We start from the raw sequence: 18,599 nt of genomic DNA, 5'->3' as shown, positions 1-18,599 counted from the left end.
AACCCTTAGTGCGGCTGAAAAGTACATTTTTATGCCGTAGAAGATGGCCAAATCCAAGCTCATGTGTGTCACGCCGACAGGCACGTGTCCAGCAGAGGGACCGTGCCACATGTCTCGGTACCATCTGCTTCTACTAATGTGCAGCAGCAGCTCCAAAAAAGTAATAATTCTTCTCTTCTAACGGGCACCGGTGCATCGCTTTTTGGTCCAGTCTTCCTCCAGCTCCATCCCCACAGCACATGAGCAATGAAGCCCTTGCAGGCCTGTGACCTGCTAAAGCCAGGGCAGCCCACTGGAAGCAGGTGCTGCTAATGTGTGAGGCCCAACTTCATCGTTTACGTTCTGGGCGGTGGCCTGGCCGCACTTCACCACTCTGCATGGAAAAATGGAGCATTTAAAAGACCACACAAGACCCGACAACCACATTTTTATTATGAATCATACACAGGAGGAAGAGCCTTATGGACACTGATACAAATGCCTAGAGGAACCTGCACATTACGTAGAGCTCCAGCCTTGCCAAGCCAGTCACTGAATGGAGTGTCAACCTCACGGCAGCCTGTTGCACTGTTCACCATGTTCCCATGTCCAGCTCCTGTTACGACATTGACCTGTCATGCCATGAGTGTTCAGCACCTAGCCCCATGTGGGCCCCATTCTTGGTTGGTCCTTAGGCATGACTGTAATTAACATGATTAATAATTAATGGACAACAAATTAATCATCTTGCCACTTCTTCTTGCCTTAGGGTTTTTGGCTGCTGAGCTTATCAAGCCTAGGGACTCCAGTACAGCAGAGCACGAGATGGGGGTTACTCTGGAAGAGAACAGGTGAGCAGCTCCTATTCCTAACCCTGTACAGGCTGTGTGACCTACGCAAACCAAAGGGGAAGCGAGATGTATGGAAGTGTAATCTGTACAAGCATAGCATGGGCAGTCTGAGGCTATCTGTAATGGGTACAAGCCCCACCCTTGGGGGCTTTTAAAGTTAGATGTTTAAATCCATTGTAAGGGGCCTGATTTTCCCAGAGGTGCGGAGCACCTGCAGTGCTGACTGGTTGTAGGATAGCAGACCACTGCAGTTAACCCAGGAGAGCCTGACTTGCCTCTCCCTTCCTCTTGCTGTGACTCAAGTGTCGTTACACTGCTTATAAAACCACCAAGAGCAGAGACTCCAGCACCCAGTGTTAGATGATGGGGTAAGACTGGTTTCCCGGTGTTTAAGTTCTCTCGGCAGTGGTTGTGTTGTAGCAATGCTTGGGATTCCTGGTCCCAGAACAGGGCCCCATTACCTTTTTATTTTAAAAATACTCAAAACGGATTAGACTATTGTAGGGACTCAGAGCATGCAGCAGTGAATGAAGGAGAAAAGGAGTGAGGCACAAGCACGTGAGCAGGGGGCGAAGTAAATAGAACTGAACTTGTCTGGAAGGCATGGCCATTATAAATTCCTTGGGTGAGACAACATCCCATGGATCTGCACCTGTTTCACCCGGGCCTTGATGCTGCAAGGATTTCAGTGCTTTTGAAAACATTAAAGCACATGCATATAGCTTATTGTCAAATGAAGGCTTCAGAGGGAGTTAAGTAATGTCTAAGGGGTGACTTTCACCTGGGCTCAGCTGTTTCTACTAAAGTCACATAGGCCGTGGTCCTGTTCCCATTGAAATGAATGCAAGTTGTGGCATGGGCTTTCAGTAGCAGTACTATGAGAGCCCCACGTCCTATGCTGCATATAGATCAAACCAGTATCCTTCTACCATGGTAACATCACGGCCTCATCAAGCAGTGCTAGAAGATGGGGTTCAACTCTGCTAATGGATAAGGCAATGACTTTCTAAGTCAGATTGTGGGTTCAAGTCCCATCTGGGGTTAAAAACTACTTTTTGGGGGGGGGGGGAATAGCACAGTAGTTTGAGCATTGGCCTGCTAAACCCAGGGTTGTGAGTTCAATCCTTGAGGGGCCCACTAAGGGATCTGGGGCAAAACTGGTCCTGCTAGTGAAGGCAGGGGGCTGGACTTAATGACCTTTTGAGGTCCCTTCCAGTTCTATGAGATAGGTATATTAATCAGTAAAGGTCACATTTTACTAAAGTGGTAACAATCTGTGGAAGAAGTCAAAGAGTGGAGTCAGGCCTTAATCCAGCAATGCACTAACCCTGTGTTTAAACACTTCCCTCCTTGAGGCCTGGTGTCCTAAACTTAATACATTTCAAACATTTTCTGAAGGTGGATTCTTCTGAGTGAGTGTGTTCTAGGTACAGGGCCTTAACGCCATACTCAAGTTTTCTCCCCATCTTTGCCTATTGCAAAATTCTTCTCCTCCTCCTCCAGGAGGAGAGGACAGTTCAGCCAACTAAATTTAATACCAGAAATAGTAAACATAATTTAGTAAGGCTGATCTAAATATTTTCTTGCTGTCGAAGCACAAATCCACTTAATCAGATTGAAGCAATGGTTATTTTGTCACTCCAAGCCCAGCCCTTTCCCCAGCAGCAGGAGTGCAAAAAAACCACCACCACCCCTGGGCTTCTGAAAAAGCACATAAGGAAGTTTGGGAATGATGGTGCCTTTTATTCTGTAAACAAGAAAGGAGGCAACATAAAATACTCTGCATTCCCTTTGTCACTCCACACTGAAATGAGTTGTGGTCAGGAGCCATGAACAGCCACTGCTGGGCAGCAAGTGATTAGAAAAACTCCCCCACAATACACCTAAAATGATCATAATGAACAGAGCCCACTGACACTAGAGGGCACTTGACTGGCCTGTGTAAACTACGTTACAAGCTTACTTTGTTTTTAGCAAGTTTTTGGCACTTTTCAAGCTCTTCACTGTTGAATCTGCTTCTGAAGTAAACAAGTGAAAGTTATACACATGTCCCATAGCAAGACTACATCAAGCATGTAAAAATTACTGGATGGGCTTCACATAGTTAAAAATAGTCTTCTCCTCAGACAGCGAGCTGTGTGGGTGGACTTCATAGGAAAAGATCCCATTTTGCACATGAAGAGGCAGAAGATCAGCTGAAAACAACTGAACAAATTCCATCACCATGACAGTATCAAATAGCAGCTCTCTCTGCTCATGCCACTTAATACTTAAAAATAGTGATCCCTGTCCAAGGAACTGTTTTTAATAAGTGGTTTAAAATCTACAGGAGCACACACCTCATGACCGCACGGCTTTCAGAGTAGGCAGAACAGGTGGTTTGTCAGAGAGGGTTAGAGTTGCTGCTAGCTTAAGTCTACTACTCAGCAATTGTTGCTTATTATTGGACACTCATTCTGTCCGTGGTCAATAAGCTTCTTATTTAATTGACAGCCGTGTGCAGGTGATGGCAAAAGAAAAAAGTTCCCAATGTCACATCTGTGATAGCATCCAAGTTCTCTAGTCCACTTATTCTCTCTCTCGGTGGTAATGAAAATCCTGGAGTTGACATACGGTCAGCCCCGGGGAGCAAACAGACCCTTACAGCTACGTACTTCCCTGACCCATGCTTTAAAGAGCAAGGCAGAGCTGACAGAAGAATGAAGTAACTTCTCCCAACGGGGTGCGTACATTTCCCGCTGGCTCTTCTAGTGCCCAGTAGGAGAAAGGGAGTGGGGGCTTGGCAAGGTGACCGTTACATAAAGAAGAAGCTACAGAAAAGAGAAGAAAAAGAAAAGGTTCAGAATCCAAATGAAAGGAAAAAAGAAAATGAAACATTTTAAAGGAAGCAAGCTGTGAAGGAGAGAAAGAAAGAGTGTGAGAGGGTGTGTGTGTGCGCATGCGCATATGTGAAGGTTTTAATGTAGCAGAAGCAGTACAAGGGTCTGGGCCCATCAAGCCACTGTTTAGTGAACGAGGGAAGAGGAGCAAGGAATGAGGTAAAATGAATGCTGCCACTGTGACCCACCTTGGCACATCCCGGAAGCAATCAATCAAGAACAAGAAACGTCTGCCTCAACATCCAGCAAGCATGAAAACGTCACCCTTGGCGTTCACACATACATTCACTTCCTTTTTTCACCCAACAGCCAGCAACCACAACAAAAGAAAGTTACAAAGGCCATACAAAAACTAGAGTGTTTGGGTAAAAATATATTTCCCCTTTCCCACTTTGTGTATTGGCACGATTCACATGTGCACCCCAGAGCACATACAAAAAAAAGGAACTGAACTGTGGCGGAAGGCTATGATTCATTTTGAACTTAAGAAATGAAATATTTTGACATCAATAAGACATCTAAGAGTCATACATATATACTTCTGCATTAACACTGGCTGGAGGTATACAGTCATTTGGACAAAAACATGGGTTATTTTCAAAGAGCAAGGTAATAATGTTCTACACCTCTAGTTTAAAGACCATCAGCGTATATTTAAAAATAAGTACACAAAATATCCCTACTGCTGTTCACAGCTTTATTTTCAGTTAGTTTAAAAAAAAAAAAAACACCCTTCATATTTGTATAATCCCATGCTGTCACACGCTGGCCCTTAGGGCCTCCTAGATGATCTACATTGTAAATGCAGTTGGGCTCCTTTGAGAAAGGATGTGACAGGAATAAGGTGTTTCTAACAGCTTGAGAATGGTAAATCACAACATGATTCAAATGGACAGATCTGATAACACACACAAGACATTGCTGTTTTTCATCACAACAGTTTAAAAGTAGAACGAGAACTACTTAAAAAAACAAACCCTTGATTGTGTTAAATAAGGGTTTTGTGGTTTTTTTTTAAGATACAAATACAAAAGTCTTCTTGACAGGGTTATAAGCAGGTAACATATACAAGGCAGCAAAAGGGTAAGTGATCTTGTATTTAAGAAAACTCCCAGTAGCCCGTAGCTAGGAACACAGAGTCTGGTTTGGCAGCTGAGAGGATGCATTCTGCAGATCAGAACCATGGCCAGTTTTTACTAGCGGTTTCAGATTCCAGCCTGGAGCTGCCACTGAGTGAAATACCTTGTAATTCCCCCTTTCCCATCAGCCACAAAAATGACATGTCACTCTATACTGAAAGATGACATGGATTATTGGAAGTACTCAGGTAGCATAGTTACCACTGAGGATAACCACAGTCACAAGGCCCAGGGTAAGAAAGCACACACTATTTACCTCATTCTTATATAAAATATTATACACAGAGTGGGATGTTTCCAGAGCCCTCAGTGTTGGTCTCACTCTGCTCCTCAAACCTTCAAGGGGAGTTTCCCCATGGATTTAGAGAGGAGCAGTGAGGCCAATATTGAGCACTCTTGAACAATGACCCCTTTATAACCAAGGAGATGTCAAGTCAGTAGAAATAAGGTGCCTAATCTGTGCTTTAGAAAGTCAACCCCCAATACTCACAGCAGTGCATTTTGGAACAATTATCAGTCGTCCCCGGGTGGCCAGTGTGTCATTCAGACTTTGCCTATGGGTTTTATTCCACATCCAGGGAGTGCTTTAATGCGCAGATCTGCACTCTCCATTGTTTGTTCCTGCTCATTTAGAACATCCTAAAAAGGGACATCCCGGCACCTCCGGGAAATGCAGCATTATCAGTGACTAGTCGTTGTTGTTTAAACATCCTACCCTTTGCAGATCCTCACAAGCAAGAGTTAGGGTTACGTAGCTGTCATGAAAAAGCTAATGCTACCTTAAGCTGGAATTTTCAAATGAGTTGGGGTCCCTAATAGCCAATAGGAGCTGGTGTCTAACTCCCTTTGGAAACCCCAGCTGAAGATGGTTATTGTTTAATAAAAGTTTTTAAAGAACCCTCAGCATTGCCACTTATAGAAAAGTCAACTTTCATTCATTTCCAAAGTGGGCAGAGAGGTCGCTTACTGCTGTACTTACATGCAAAGGTGAAAGAAAGCACATCCAACTAGATTTGAGGGGATCACTTATTCCGTGCAGAGCCAGGGACTACTGTGAAAAAAGGCATAGATACAGAAAGGAGAGAAGTGCAGCAGTAACAAGCTAAACATGGCCCAGGGATTCTTAAAAGTTAGTTAGTGCACCATTGGGGGGAAAAAAAAAATTGTAAGTTTAAATTTTATTCCCGGCTTCTCCAAAACGATGGTTCTTTGCTAAAAAGGGAAACAAACCAATCCCTCCCCCCAGCATTTAATACACTGGCAACAGCTTTGTGTCCAAAATAAAAACACCTAGTCTCAACTAATTTTCTCTGCCAAGCTTCCCTTGAAAGGGTTTTTAAACTGAGCAGGAGAAAGTAATGTTAAAATTAAGTTCTCTTACTTGGCACAACCCCCCTCCAACCCCCCCGTGTTAATTAAAAATAGGACACACACACAGACACAGCTGATGGAAGCACGCTACACAAGCTTCAAACTTGAGCATATTGCATGATCAAATGCAGCCCATGGTTAGGAAACTGGTTTCAGGTGTTCAATAACAAGTGAGTTTGTAAGGGTAAGCTGAAGCAAAACTGCAAGGATCTCGGATTTTTACGGCTATTTAACCTGGCTACTGCAACTGTCGGTCCTTCCAATGATTGTGATGTTCACATGACAACTTAGCTTGAATTTCAAAATAGTTTCTTCCCTGCTTTTCCTCTGCTTAAATGTATGCAGTTTGTCCAGCCATCCTTTCCCCTCCCCTAAGAGCCATGTTTACGCGGACGGGGAGGGAGAAGAGAACAAAACAATCCCCCACAAACCTGCCTTTGTGAATGTAGTTACATGACCCCTGTGTTTGGGTAGAAACAAGCAAAGTTGGAATGTGTGGGATCAAGTGAAGAGGGTTAATTTCAAGAGTGCTTTAAAGAAACAAACAGGAGACTACCTAGCTAGGAGCAGAGGGAAAGCTGGCAGAACATCAGCAGTAGAGAAAGAAATCCAGAAGTCAGAGGGTAAACATGGGTCGCCACTTCTTGGAATGTATCAGAAAGGAAAACACTCTGTCCGAAAAGGAATGGCATAGAAAATACAAATTAAACAGTTAGGTCAATTTTCACACCAAGTACGCCCTAAAAAAAAGACCTGGCTTATGCTAGATGTTCAGTCACCGTTTTTTAATGCAAATTATTGTTTGCATCCCAAGCCTTAGCCGGCTGTGCAAAGCTGATCAGTGCATTGATGTTACCTTTATTATGCCTTTGTGAAGCAAGATAAGCTACATCTTAGCCCGGTAAAGAGAGTGAACATCCATATTCTCCACTTTAGGAGCCCAGAGTAACTGAAGTTAATGGAGTTTTAATTAACTCCTTTAATGGTTCACTGGCACTTACCAACAGAAGACACTATGTTCCAAGACTGATCCTGCAACCACATAAGCATGTGAAAACATTTACTCCCATAAGGACTTCTACTAAAGTCAACTGAACTATATTGCATGAGTAAAGTTACACTTGTACTTATGCGTATGCTGGATGACTCTTTTACTCAGGCAATCTGTGGAAAGTGTATTCAAGTTTTGGGATGGGTTTCGGTCACCATGTTAATTTTTGATGCAGGACTCTTGATTTCAAAGCAATAGAGGGGGGAAACCTCCTGTCTTGGGAATTTGCAGCTCCTTTTGATGCACACTGCACAGCTTTTAGTGGTTAGCCACAGCACTTAATAGAGAAGAGTTATTGCAAAAATATTTAACCTGTTAGATGAATAACACAAAGCCAGGCCAAAAGTCATTATCCAGAAGGTAAAAAACTCATGCAAGAATAAGCATGCAAGGTCAGTTGCTCTTTTGTTACCTACACACACAAAAACCTAACAATGGGATTTCTATAGTCTTACAAAGTCAGCTATCAAAGAAACACTCATTTAAGTGGACTTCTGGGTTTAGCAATACACTGGGGAGACTCTGGCTAAGTTTGCACTGATCTTATTCACACTGACTAGTAACTCACTTCAGATTTCCATGGGAGTACTTGTGCTATTCAGTGCGAGTAAGGGGACTTACACAGTGTGGCCTGTTGAGAGCAGTGTGTGCAAACGAGTAACAGCAGCAAAACCCTTCCAATGTCTTTAAGTGGCTTTGGATCAAGCCAATGACACACAAGTCTTGCTCTCAATTCAAAAGCCAAGTGGCCGGTCTGATCTATTGTGGCTGTTCTTACCAGAGAGAAATGGCATCAACTTTTCAAACAAAAACACCCCCCGCCCTTCAATTTCCAGATGCTCACTGCGTCACCCCCCTTTCTCCCACCCCCTCCATTATGAAATGAGTTAATAGTTATTGGTGTTTAAAACAAAAACAAAACCCAAACAGATGGCAGAGACGCGTTACTGCAAAAGCAGGTGAATGCAGGAACATCCTTGGCTTGCCAGGCTTTATGTGAAGCTTGCACTGCAAGTTAAAAAAAACAAAAACAAAAAACATTAGAAATAATAGAAACCCAAAAGAAAGAAAGAAAAATAAAAGAAAGATGGGAGAGCTGACACCAGCATTCTGCTTCGGTGGACGCCCATGCAAAATGAAATTAAAAAGGAGTGAAACCAATTTTAAAATTGGAGTCAATTCTATTCTATATGACAAGCAAAAGCAAAGAAAAACTGAGTGGAGAAAAACAAACCACGTAGTTAGTCCAAACTAGGTTACTGTTTGATAGTGACTTAGGCCAATATTTTCAGAAGTGCCTAGTGATTTTGCATGCCCAACCTAAGGGTACGTCCAGAGTACCCGCCGAATTGGCAGGTGGTAATCGATCCCCGAACGTGCTCCCATCGACTCTGGAACTCCACCAGGGCGAGTGGTGGTAGCGGAGTCGACGGGGAAGCCGCGGCCTTCGATCCCGCGCTATGAGGACCTGAGGTAAGTCAAAATAAGATATGTCGACTTCAGCTACGCTATTCCCATAGCGGAAGTTGCGTATCTTACATCAACCCCCAGTGTAGACCAGCCCTAGGACACCTTAAAAGGGATTCTGATTTTCAGAGAGCGGATGTTTAACATTTTCTGAAAACTAGGCCCCTTTAAGGCGTCTCAAGTTGCGCACTTTAAGGTCACTCATAACTTTTGAGAACGTAGCCTACCGGTTTGATCCGGATCCCACTGAAATCAGTTGGAGTCTCTCTTCAATGGGGGTTGTCCCAGGCCCCAACTGAACACCCTGCATGGGGTAGTTTAAGGACTTCTACCAGGACCGAATACGGCCTAGTATATTTGCATCGGTTTGAAAATTCCTTTCATTAAAAGGAAGTTGGAAGCGAAGTTTCTTGTACTGTTTTACAAAGTGACTTTACCTTAAAGCAGCCAAACAAAAAAAAAGAGTTCCAACTCCTGTGCTTGTCTGAGAAATTGCAAGTAAAACAACGCACACATCTAAGTACGCAGCTGACGACCTATTCAATGGAACAGGCAAGAGCCGAGAAACATTTCACTGATCTTATTAAAAAAGGACCTACTCTGGTTGTGCCATGACCACACTCGTTGCCAGCAACTGCCACTGGAACATGTAGGTATGAAGAAATGCCAAGGCCACAGCTAAGATTATGGGATCAGGATAGGATTTAGGCAAGCGCTTAAGCATATGGTTGTACAGCGCCTAGCACACTGGGGCCTGGTCTACAAATAGGGCCCCTAGGTGCTGTGGTAATGCAAAAGTTAATAATGATATACCTTTAACTCCCGGGGACTTATGCCCATGCTTAAGTGCTGCCCCCACTCAAAATTCTTTCCTCAATCAGGGCTATCAACAAAAAATGTTAGAAAAATGTGTGTGAATTGTAGATCTCATTTCACTCAGGAATCCATCAGAAAAACACAGTAAAAAGGAAGTAATAAGGACAGCTGTTTATTCTCATAGGATGGGACCAAATTCTCTCCAATGGAGTTAGGTGAGGAGAGAATTTGGCCCTGTTTCATCATTCTGGCTTGTGCAGAATTTTGATACGGTTTCAGTGGTCCAAGTTACAGAGGTGTAATCCTGCCTTTAAAAAGAAGCAGTCCAATAAATTGCATTCTGGGGAGGCTACAAGGGAAATCCAGCTGAGAGCATTTCAGGGATTAGCCTGATTTCCACTGTAATTGTATAAAACATCACAGTCATGCCACCGCAGTTCAAAAAGAAAAAGAAAAACCCTTACCTATTAAAACTGTAGCATTTCATTAGAGTGCAAGAGGAAATTTAAAGGTTTTAGGAACCAAGATATGCTACAATGCAGATGCATCCGCATTTTCCTTTCCAGCTTCTGTTAGCAATTTGAACATTACAAAACAATTTGAGCAACTCCCAACAGCTGGTGTGGAATGATACTGAGAGGCGAGACTATTTTAAAACATATTTACAAAGCAAAGTGCATGTTCCTCATGACTGGATTTCTATGGCAGAATAGAAACCATGTGATTTGTAATGGCAGCTAGAAACAGGACGTATATAATACACCAATCTCATGCAGGTGCCAGAAGAATTCACAGGAACAACTAGTAGCTAACATCTACTATTGAAAGTTACAAAACCAAACCCCACTGCATATAGCTTCAGTCTGATACAGAAGAGATGAAGAAATCTATTGCAGATTTTATATAAATATTAAATTAGCAGCGCCATTGAAAAGATTTCTGAGTAGGAAAAGGTCATCAAAAGTTCCAAGTTACTTAGAAAAAGGCCATAATACTAGGGGAACACAATGTGGGAACAGCCATGCCAGGCAGGACCCTTGTTCCAGTCTATCCTATTTACAGAGAACGCACAAGGGAGAAATCTCAGCATCCTAGGAAGGTTGCTGCCAGATATTATTAGTTCTGTACTGATCTGCTTTTTGGATTATTTAATTACATGAGTTTCCAGTACACATGAAAACGCTGTATTTTCTCTATGCTGGTCTTTGCGTAAGCTTTCAGACCCAGATTCTCAGCTAGAGTAAGCCAGCATGGCTCCCTAGGAGCTACATGGATTTACATCAAGTGAGGAACTGGCCCGTCATTGTTTTAAATCTCTTTGCTGGGCGTGATTTTCAGAGCACTGATCCAGCAGCAGAAACGAGAGACACACACACTCCGGCTTCTACTGGTACAAGGATGAGAGCACGGTGCCACTGCCCATTGTAGAAAAATACACTAGTGTACACAAAATAAAGTAGAAGCTCACTAGTCCTCTTATGAATAGTTGAAGTTAGTCAATTCGCAAGTAAGGTCTTCCCCACACTTGAGAGTCAATTCAGATTAAGATAGGCTGGGAATTTAAAGCACACCAGTCATTCCTGAATAACTCCACTTGCAGACAAGCCTTAGGTGACCAAATCAAAAGCAAAAAATGCCACATCATTAATTGCACTTCAACCATTGTTCTTTTGTCAACGACAGCTTAGTGTTAATTATTTATGACCGTATTTCATAGAATACCAGGAAATGCCCTATGTATAATGCAAGACCTTGCAGGAGCATTGGCTATTAAACATTTGCTGAGGTCTGGAGACAACAATGTTTTGTGTGGATTAAAAAGTGTGTTACTCAGTGAGATTCTACAGTATCATTCTCTCTATAGGGTATGTGATTTCAGTAAAATAAATGTGTGCTTTTATCTCAGGCAACCTGGGAAGGAATCAAAGAGGAACCCTACCCTATCTGAGATTGGTACTTCTTACCTAAGACTGGCCTTTTAGAATAGATTGTCCTGTTCTGCTATACAGACAATCCATTCTTTTTGTACTTCAGCTCTGTCAAACTTGTTTGGTTTCATTGTAAGTCTCCAATCCCGAGACAGTTTTGGGGGTTTTAAAGCAGTGTATGGAACAAAGCCAATAAAGGGACAAATTCTGCCCTTGGATACATTCTGCCATTCGGAAGCCCCGTAAGTATTTGAGAGTAGAATTGCCTCACGAGTGTAAATACATAATAGTATAAAATGCAATGCCATTTATCTTTTGCTAGATGTATCAGTTGTGCTATCTTATTATGTTGAATTGATACTACATGAATTAAATTAACCTGTAATTATAGGTACCATAGTTTAAAAAAAACAAACAAAAACCCAAGTATTCACTTTTTGGCACTAGGATGTTCCATGTCAAAATGACATGGCTGTTAAGCTTTTGGTTTTAAAGGCGTTTATAGCTATAACCGCAACCCTAAAGTATTTAGAATCAGGAACTATATTTAAAGTATAAATGGGGGAAGGAAGTACAAGTAGAGACGCTCTTAATGGGTTCAGGAGAGTAAGTCTGTGACCTTAGTGTCCCAAAGTTGGTTCCGAAGATGCTTGAGAAATCACAGATTAGACCTCCACTTTCTGACTGCTCTCTCAAACCAGGCAGAGGGATCAATTAAACTTTACGGTACCCTTTTAATGAAACCTTAAAATCATCTCCCCAGCCCGCCCCTGGGAGATCATATTTTATTTGATCAGTCTGGTAAAAAGCCCAGTTTCCAGTCTGATGATGGGAAAAAGCAAATACAGACACGCAACAGAAAAAAAAACCCCACACACTGGAATAAGGCCACAAGGTTGTAGTGCGACAGCCCCTTACTTTTTCTTGTCCTTGTCTTTCTTGGTTTGTTGGGAACCAGCCTGTTGAGCCTGTGACTGTAGTAGCTGAGCGGCTGCCTTCTTCTTCTGGAAGTTGCTCAGCTCCTCCTCAAGCTCCTTCTTTTTGTCGTCCACTTTTTTCTTCTCTTCTTGGTGCGTCCGCTTGAGATGGTCAAACTTTTCGTGAAGCTGCCCAGACAGGGAGGGGGATGATCGAGTTGGAGGGGAGGGGAAAAGAAGATTGCTTTTTCTTATTTGTATGTATTACAGCACTTCCTACAGGGGTCCCACTGGTCTAGGGGCTCTGCACGCACGTAAAGCAGAACTGCCCTGAAGAGCTCCCAATCTAAGCAGACAAGACGGCCAAAGGAAGTATTACGTAACCGAGGTAGAGAAAGAATAAGGGTCAGATTGAAAGTCAGTGGGACGTAGGAGCCTAAATCCCATTTCCAAAATTTCTTATGCATGAAGAAGCCTAAGTCATTGAGGCACTTTTGAAAATGTTTACCCTAGGTCCCACAGGAAGGCTGTGGAAGAGCTGGGAATTGGAGGCAGATCTTCCCACTCCAGGGCCTTCACCACAAAACCAAGTTTTACTGATTTTAAAAAAGAAATTTTCCTAAAGGGATTTTAAACATTCCTGGTATTCTACAAGGAGGGGCAAAGCATGGAGAGGTATTACTGGGTGCTTATATACTAGTTATTCTGCCAATGGGCTTCAAGGAGTTAGGATTTCACCTTTCGCTGCAGGAAAGCTACGTGTGAGAACTGCCTTAAACATCTATTTCATTTAAGTACTGACATGGATTTGAGATGACTGCATGAAAGACCCAAGCCAACTAGCATTTCTCCTCCACCATATCTTCAGGCTTTTTGGGGACTGCTAGATAACTCATTCCCAATTCCGGGCACTGGGAAGCTTACAGCGATGGGTCTTGTTCATTTTAAATGAACAGACTCATACAATTTGTGTTTTCATGTGTGTGCAGTGACAAACTGTTGTACATTGGTGACCAGCAAAACTGCTACATGATCACCAGATGAAAAGCCCCCCCAGAATCTCTCAAAACATTCATAGATATCTGTGCACTTACACACACAGGTTTTGATTCTCCTCGGCCCTGCACCATGTGGAGACAGCTACATTCACACAAAGCGAGTAGACAGTGGGTGCAAAATGCTACCACTCTGACCCGGTGGCACGTTCCACCCCCTTTGCAGAGATACAACGGGTCAACACAAGGTGCAAGGAAGCAGGGAATTGGGCCCTCGGCCTTAGAGCTCCACAGAGCAGCTCCTGTTCACATGGACTTCTTGGATAACGACAGTTCGGCTGTGCCCTTTGGGGCTGCACTCTGAGAAACCCCGCCCCTGCAGTGGGTGGGAGTCCAGAGAACAGTGCTGAGCTGCTGAAAGGTTCGATGCAGCCACCAGGTTTCAAAGGACTGTAATGGTTGAAACGTGGCCCCTTCAAAGCCAGAGAGTCTGTAGCGCTGGGTGCCATCCTGTAAAGCCATCAGCTCCCCAGACTGCAGCTGTCCCCAGTGCTTTGGGCGAAGGGGAATCACTGAGCTGTATGACCTAGCAAGTATGCCCCGTTCATTGGGCAGGAACGACTCCCATCTGCAGAGCCAGCATCACATGGCGGCTGGGGTTTTACAAAGAAGCCCGAGGGAGTTCTCTGTGCCGACGGTATTTATGTCCCCCCTGTATCTGAGCCCCTCTTTAATGTCCGTATCCTCACAACCACCCTGAGAAGCCAGGAAGTGCGATTAACCTCACTGTCCGGGCAGGGGAACTGAGGCACGGGGACCTTAGGTCAGGTGCTTAGGTGTCTAACGCCCACTGAAAAATCAATTTAGGTGCCTGGACACCTTTAAAAATCTGGCCCTAACTGACTTGCCCTATGTCCCACAGGAAGTCTATGGCAGAGCAGGGACTTGAACCCACGTCTCCTAACACCTAGGCACATGGCCTAACCAGTGGGCCATCCTTCCTCTCAGTGGAATCCAAATGCCTAAGCCCTTTAGGTCCCTTTCAAGCTCCCAGTGTAAACCCCTGTGCGTAACCCTTTTGGTTAGCAATCACTCACATCTTTCTCCGCTTCTTTCAACTCCGCTTCTTTCTCCTTCACTCTCATGACGAACATCTGTCTCATTTCTTCCTCCTTCTTCTGCAGCTCACCCAGGAATTCATTCCTCTTCGCTTCATAGGTCTCCTGGAGACTATTACAAATAAAAACAAGGGAAAAAACAGTCAAGATTACACTTAGTGCATGGACCAGAGATATTTGCCCCAGACTTTGGGGCTCTTGGCATGTCACCCCTCACTCAGCATTGCCATGGAATTTCAGAGAAGAGACCTGATCCCATTGTCTGGATCTCAGTTCCAGTTTTCTGGAAGGAACTTCCAGTTTGGGAAGTTATAACACAGATACAGGCTTTCAGGGTCTGCAAGTCACTTAACAGGCAGCAAGAGTGACTCAGCTTCAGACGCAGCTACTGCATATGCATTTACTGCAATCCAGCTGCCATCATAGCCTTCCACCGCTGATCAGTTATACATTTCTCTCTGCTCCCAATCTTCTTGCCTCATCTTCTGTTTGTCTGGCATCTAGCCTATGTAGGATCCATGGATCCAGGATTAACAGAACACAGATTCTGGGCTGGTATGTTTCGTAAAGGACTATTGTTCTTCCTCTGAATCACCATCTTTTACAGCTTTAAATTCTTCATTCCTCCATCAACACAATGGCATTTGTTCCTTGACACTGATTTACTACCCAGTGAGGAGATGCTGCAGCAGACCTCGGGGGATAAAATCGGCCCACACACCCCTACACATAGAGCTGCAATTTTCAGAGTCACTCGGGGGATTTGGAAGCCAAATTCCCATTAATTTTATTACTTTCGTGGCTTTGAAAAAATCTCAGTCAAAAGGATAGCTGGAGTTTGCTGGCAACTCTTCCCCAGGTTGCATTCCTGAGAACAAACAATCCCAACTAAAGCTCCATTGATGTGGATTTTGGGTTTACACCCAGGCTACGTTCTATGCATAGGCACAATGAGGAAAATTAAAACCGAGTTAGTGAAACATTTGCTCCTGCTTTGGGCCGGTGCTTTATTCTTCATTTCGTGCCGGGATTGTCTTCGTTAGTCCTTCGCGCAATCCCAATCAGACAGCCTTCAGATTGCTACATCTTGGGTTTAATCCTGCACACAGTGCTGAGCAACCCCAGCTCCCACAGCCCCTTGCAGGAATGGGTCTCTCAGGAGCTGCTCTCCTGCAGTATCAGACAGACAGCAGTCTCCTGGTGCCAGCTGACCTGGCTGGGTTCCCAGCACTTGAATGGTTGAAGTCTCATCAGGTTCAGTTCTTGTGAGATTCTCACCATCGGAGAATGGGAAAATGAAAAATGAGCTTCTTTTGGATCTGGACTGGAAACAGTCCCAGACTGGTAATAATAGGGTAAAGATCCAGAGAAACGAATCAGAATCTACCTGAAACTCAGTTTTAGATAGAAGGTTCTGTTTGTGGCCCATCTCGAATTGAAATCCTTTAAGTGTCCAAGTATAGGCTCTGGATAACACTTCTTCATCAACAGAGCTGCTCTCTGTGCGTGCTTTCAGTTTTATCTGTTCAGTTGGGTGAAGATTAGAAACTGCAGTTGCAATATAGTATTCTAGAGAGCAGCAGAGCCTTACAAAACCAAACTGAAAGCACTCCATATCCTGCCTTGCAACCCACATCTTGGTAACAAACAAAAGAGCAGGGTGGTGTGGAAGGAGGAAGGCTGGCCAGCTCATGCAGGGTTTTTTCCGTCGACAGACAAAATTACTCATTTTTACTGATATTACTTTACTATTTTAGACTGGGATTTGCAGAAGAGCCTACCAAAGTTAGGTCCTCAACTACAGTTGGAAATCCCACCCTTCGTGCGAAACTTTCAAATACACGAAAGCCAGCAAGCTAAATTGTTTGTTGATGTAATACCACTGACTTCCTTGGAATTTGTCTGGGGCAAATTCTCTGCTGGCAGAACTCCATGACTTGCCCAGAATTCATCTGGGCCAAAATTTTTGTTGGGGCAACACCGCTGACCTCTCTGCCGTTATTCCAGCAGAGAATTTGGCCCAGCAATTCAAAATTACATATGGAAAACTCACTTCCAGCCTGGAGGAGTATAAAAGCAAGGCCATTTGGGATTTCAGCAAGTTCTTCCAGTCGCAGCTCTCAAGAGACGCTGTAACTTCAGCTAGCCAACAAAGAGGCATAAACCTACATTCCAGAGAAAACTCCCAGAATCTGAACATTTACATCCAATGAAGGAAAACATGTCTCCAAATTACTGTCAAATTAAAAACAAACATTCTAGCTTTTATTTTAAAAATTGATAGGTCAGTTAACAACCCAAGCGACAGGGAAAGGATTCCACAAAGAGGAGGAAAATGCACGAGCAGCAAGGGGAGTACAATAGTAAAGAGACACTGTCTGTTTTTTGTGAGGAACAAACCACCTCTTCTCAAACAAAAAGACAAAACCAAAACCTTCTCTTAAGGAACACAGACACTTCCTCCTATTTTAGCACCTCTTTGAGCCAACACAAGCAGTGGCCTGCATTCCTGCAATGAGCTTAATTGCACTGATACTGGCCTCTCATTTACATGCTTCCTTTCTGCAACATCCTGTTTAGCGTAAACAGTTTGCTGCGGTCTCCTAGCCAGCTTGGCTTAAGATGAATCGAACGCTTACTGCTCCTGACGGAGTAATGTAAACCAGCTGAGGAACCGGCAGTGCTGTGGACGTGCCCACTGCAGACCACTACTCAGACGCGAGGAAATGCATATTTGCTTGTCTTGGGAGGAATAATGGATACAATCCCTACACTACCGTTTTCCCTCATTTTGGAAATACAACTACTCCAGGAAAGGGAGTGGGCGTACTTTAAACTAGCATCCACCCGATGTATACAATTAGGTACTTTCCACATTTCCTTTCTACTTATAACTTGGGCAAAAGTGGCCTCAAGTACACAGGAAGCAATGGAAATTCCTTGGATTCCTGAAAGGGAAGGGCTGAGCCCATCTTAAGTCATTGCTCTCTGGAAAGGAAGTCAAATAAACTTCACACTTCAGCTGGTTACAGAGCAGGGGCCCGGCTCCCTCTCATTCGTGCCGGTGGAACTTCGCCTAGTCATTGAAGCTTAACACTGGTGTCAGTCTGGCCTTACCTTCTAGACCGGGGGCCTGACTCCTCTCCCCCACGCCATGGAGATCAATGATGTTATGCGAGCATTGGTGAGAGGAGAACAAGGCCGCAGCTTTTACCTTGAGCTATGGAACACACCTAGGTTTGTGTTGCCAAGGAGCAGAGAGAAATCCTGTTTGCATTGATGGGTGCCGGCAGACAATCTATTTGCAATCTCAAGGATTAACATGACTGTTTCCCTTCACAATTAAAAAACCTTCCCCTCACAATAGGTTACTCACTCTCAGAGGTGACTCAAAGCATACACACATCTCAGATTTCGGCGCAGGCTGACTTAGTGGCGTAATAGTGGCAATGCAATCAGAGTCTAATTTTGGATTTAACTCACTCTAGCCAGGACTTGGGGTGCTGAAAAGGCAACATGCTTGGCTGTTTGGATGAGGGAAAACAAAAAAAAAACCCCAAGGCGAGTGTAGGAGGGTAGAGAAGGAAAACTGCTGTCACTCACACCCACAAAGGAATATGGCCTTTGTTATGCTTTCATACCTGAATGGTTTACTATCAGGGTCAGTGTCTTTGAATCCCATTTCTTCTAGCTTACAGCGCCTGTACAATTCATAGTGCCGGGTGTGCGTCTGCTCTCTCAAGTCCTCCATGTTCACCCGGATCAGCATCTCACGCAGCTTCACAAAGTCACAATGGTTTTCATTTTCAACTGCAAAAGAAACGAAAAGAAAAATGGTCATCGAGGAAGAAAAAAGAAAGCTACATCCAGCATTCAGCGGATTTTCCCCTTTGCTCTTTCTTCATGGTTTCAAGTTGCTCGGCGAGCAGCTTGTGTTATCAACAGGAACAGGAGGATACTGCAGGAAAATATTCTAACAGCCGACGAATTATTTTGCAAACACTCTTGCAGTTTGTTGTGCTGGGTCACTCACATGCTGCTTTCCAGTCGGATACCTCTACGTCCCCTGCCTGAGTGCGCACCAAGAG

The 18,599-nt window shown here is 43.9% G+C and overlaps 1 protein-coding gene across 5 annotated transcripts in view; it reads right to left on the bottom strand.

Annotated features, from left to right (window-relative positions):
• Positions 1-389: 389 nt before the first annotated feature.
• The window catches only part of SEPTIN11 (septin 11), a 72,744-nt gene continuing 54,534 nt past the window's right edge, over positions 390-18,599 (bottom strand). The window contains exons 7-11 of one of the 5 annotated variants that reach the window (XR_004645989.1): positions 18,153-18,321; positions 14,491-14,623; positions 12,400-12,587; positions 6,776-6,890; positions 1,985-3,640 (exon numbers count right to left, since the gene is read on the bottom strand). Coding sequence is in view for 4 of the 5 variants with exons in the window: in XM_034772749.1 (XP_034628640.1) it covers positions 6,836-6,890; positions 12,400-12,587; positions 14,491-14,623; positions 18,153-18,321 (545 nt within the window). In the remaining variant the exon portion in view is untranslated. Of the gene's footprint in view, positions 681-1,984; positions 3,641-4,062; positions 8,279-12,399; positions 12,588-14,490; positions 14,624-18,152; positions 18,322-18,599 lie in introns of those variants that run through there. The other 4 variants (XM_034772752.1, XM_034772751.1, XM_034772750.1 and 1 more) reach the window with 4 other exon arrangements.

Source organism: Trachemys scripta, chromosome 5 (assembly GCF_013100865.1).
Source record: "Trachemys scripta elegans isolate TJP31775 chromosome 5, CAS_Tse_1.0, whole genome shotgun sequence".
Lineage (NCBI taxonomy): Eukaryota > Metazoa > Chordata > Testudines > Emydidae > Trachemys > Trachemys scripta.
Note: the sequence above shows the minus strand (reverse complement) of the source record. Positions and strands in the feature narration are given on the sequence as shown.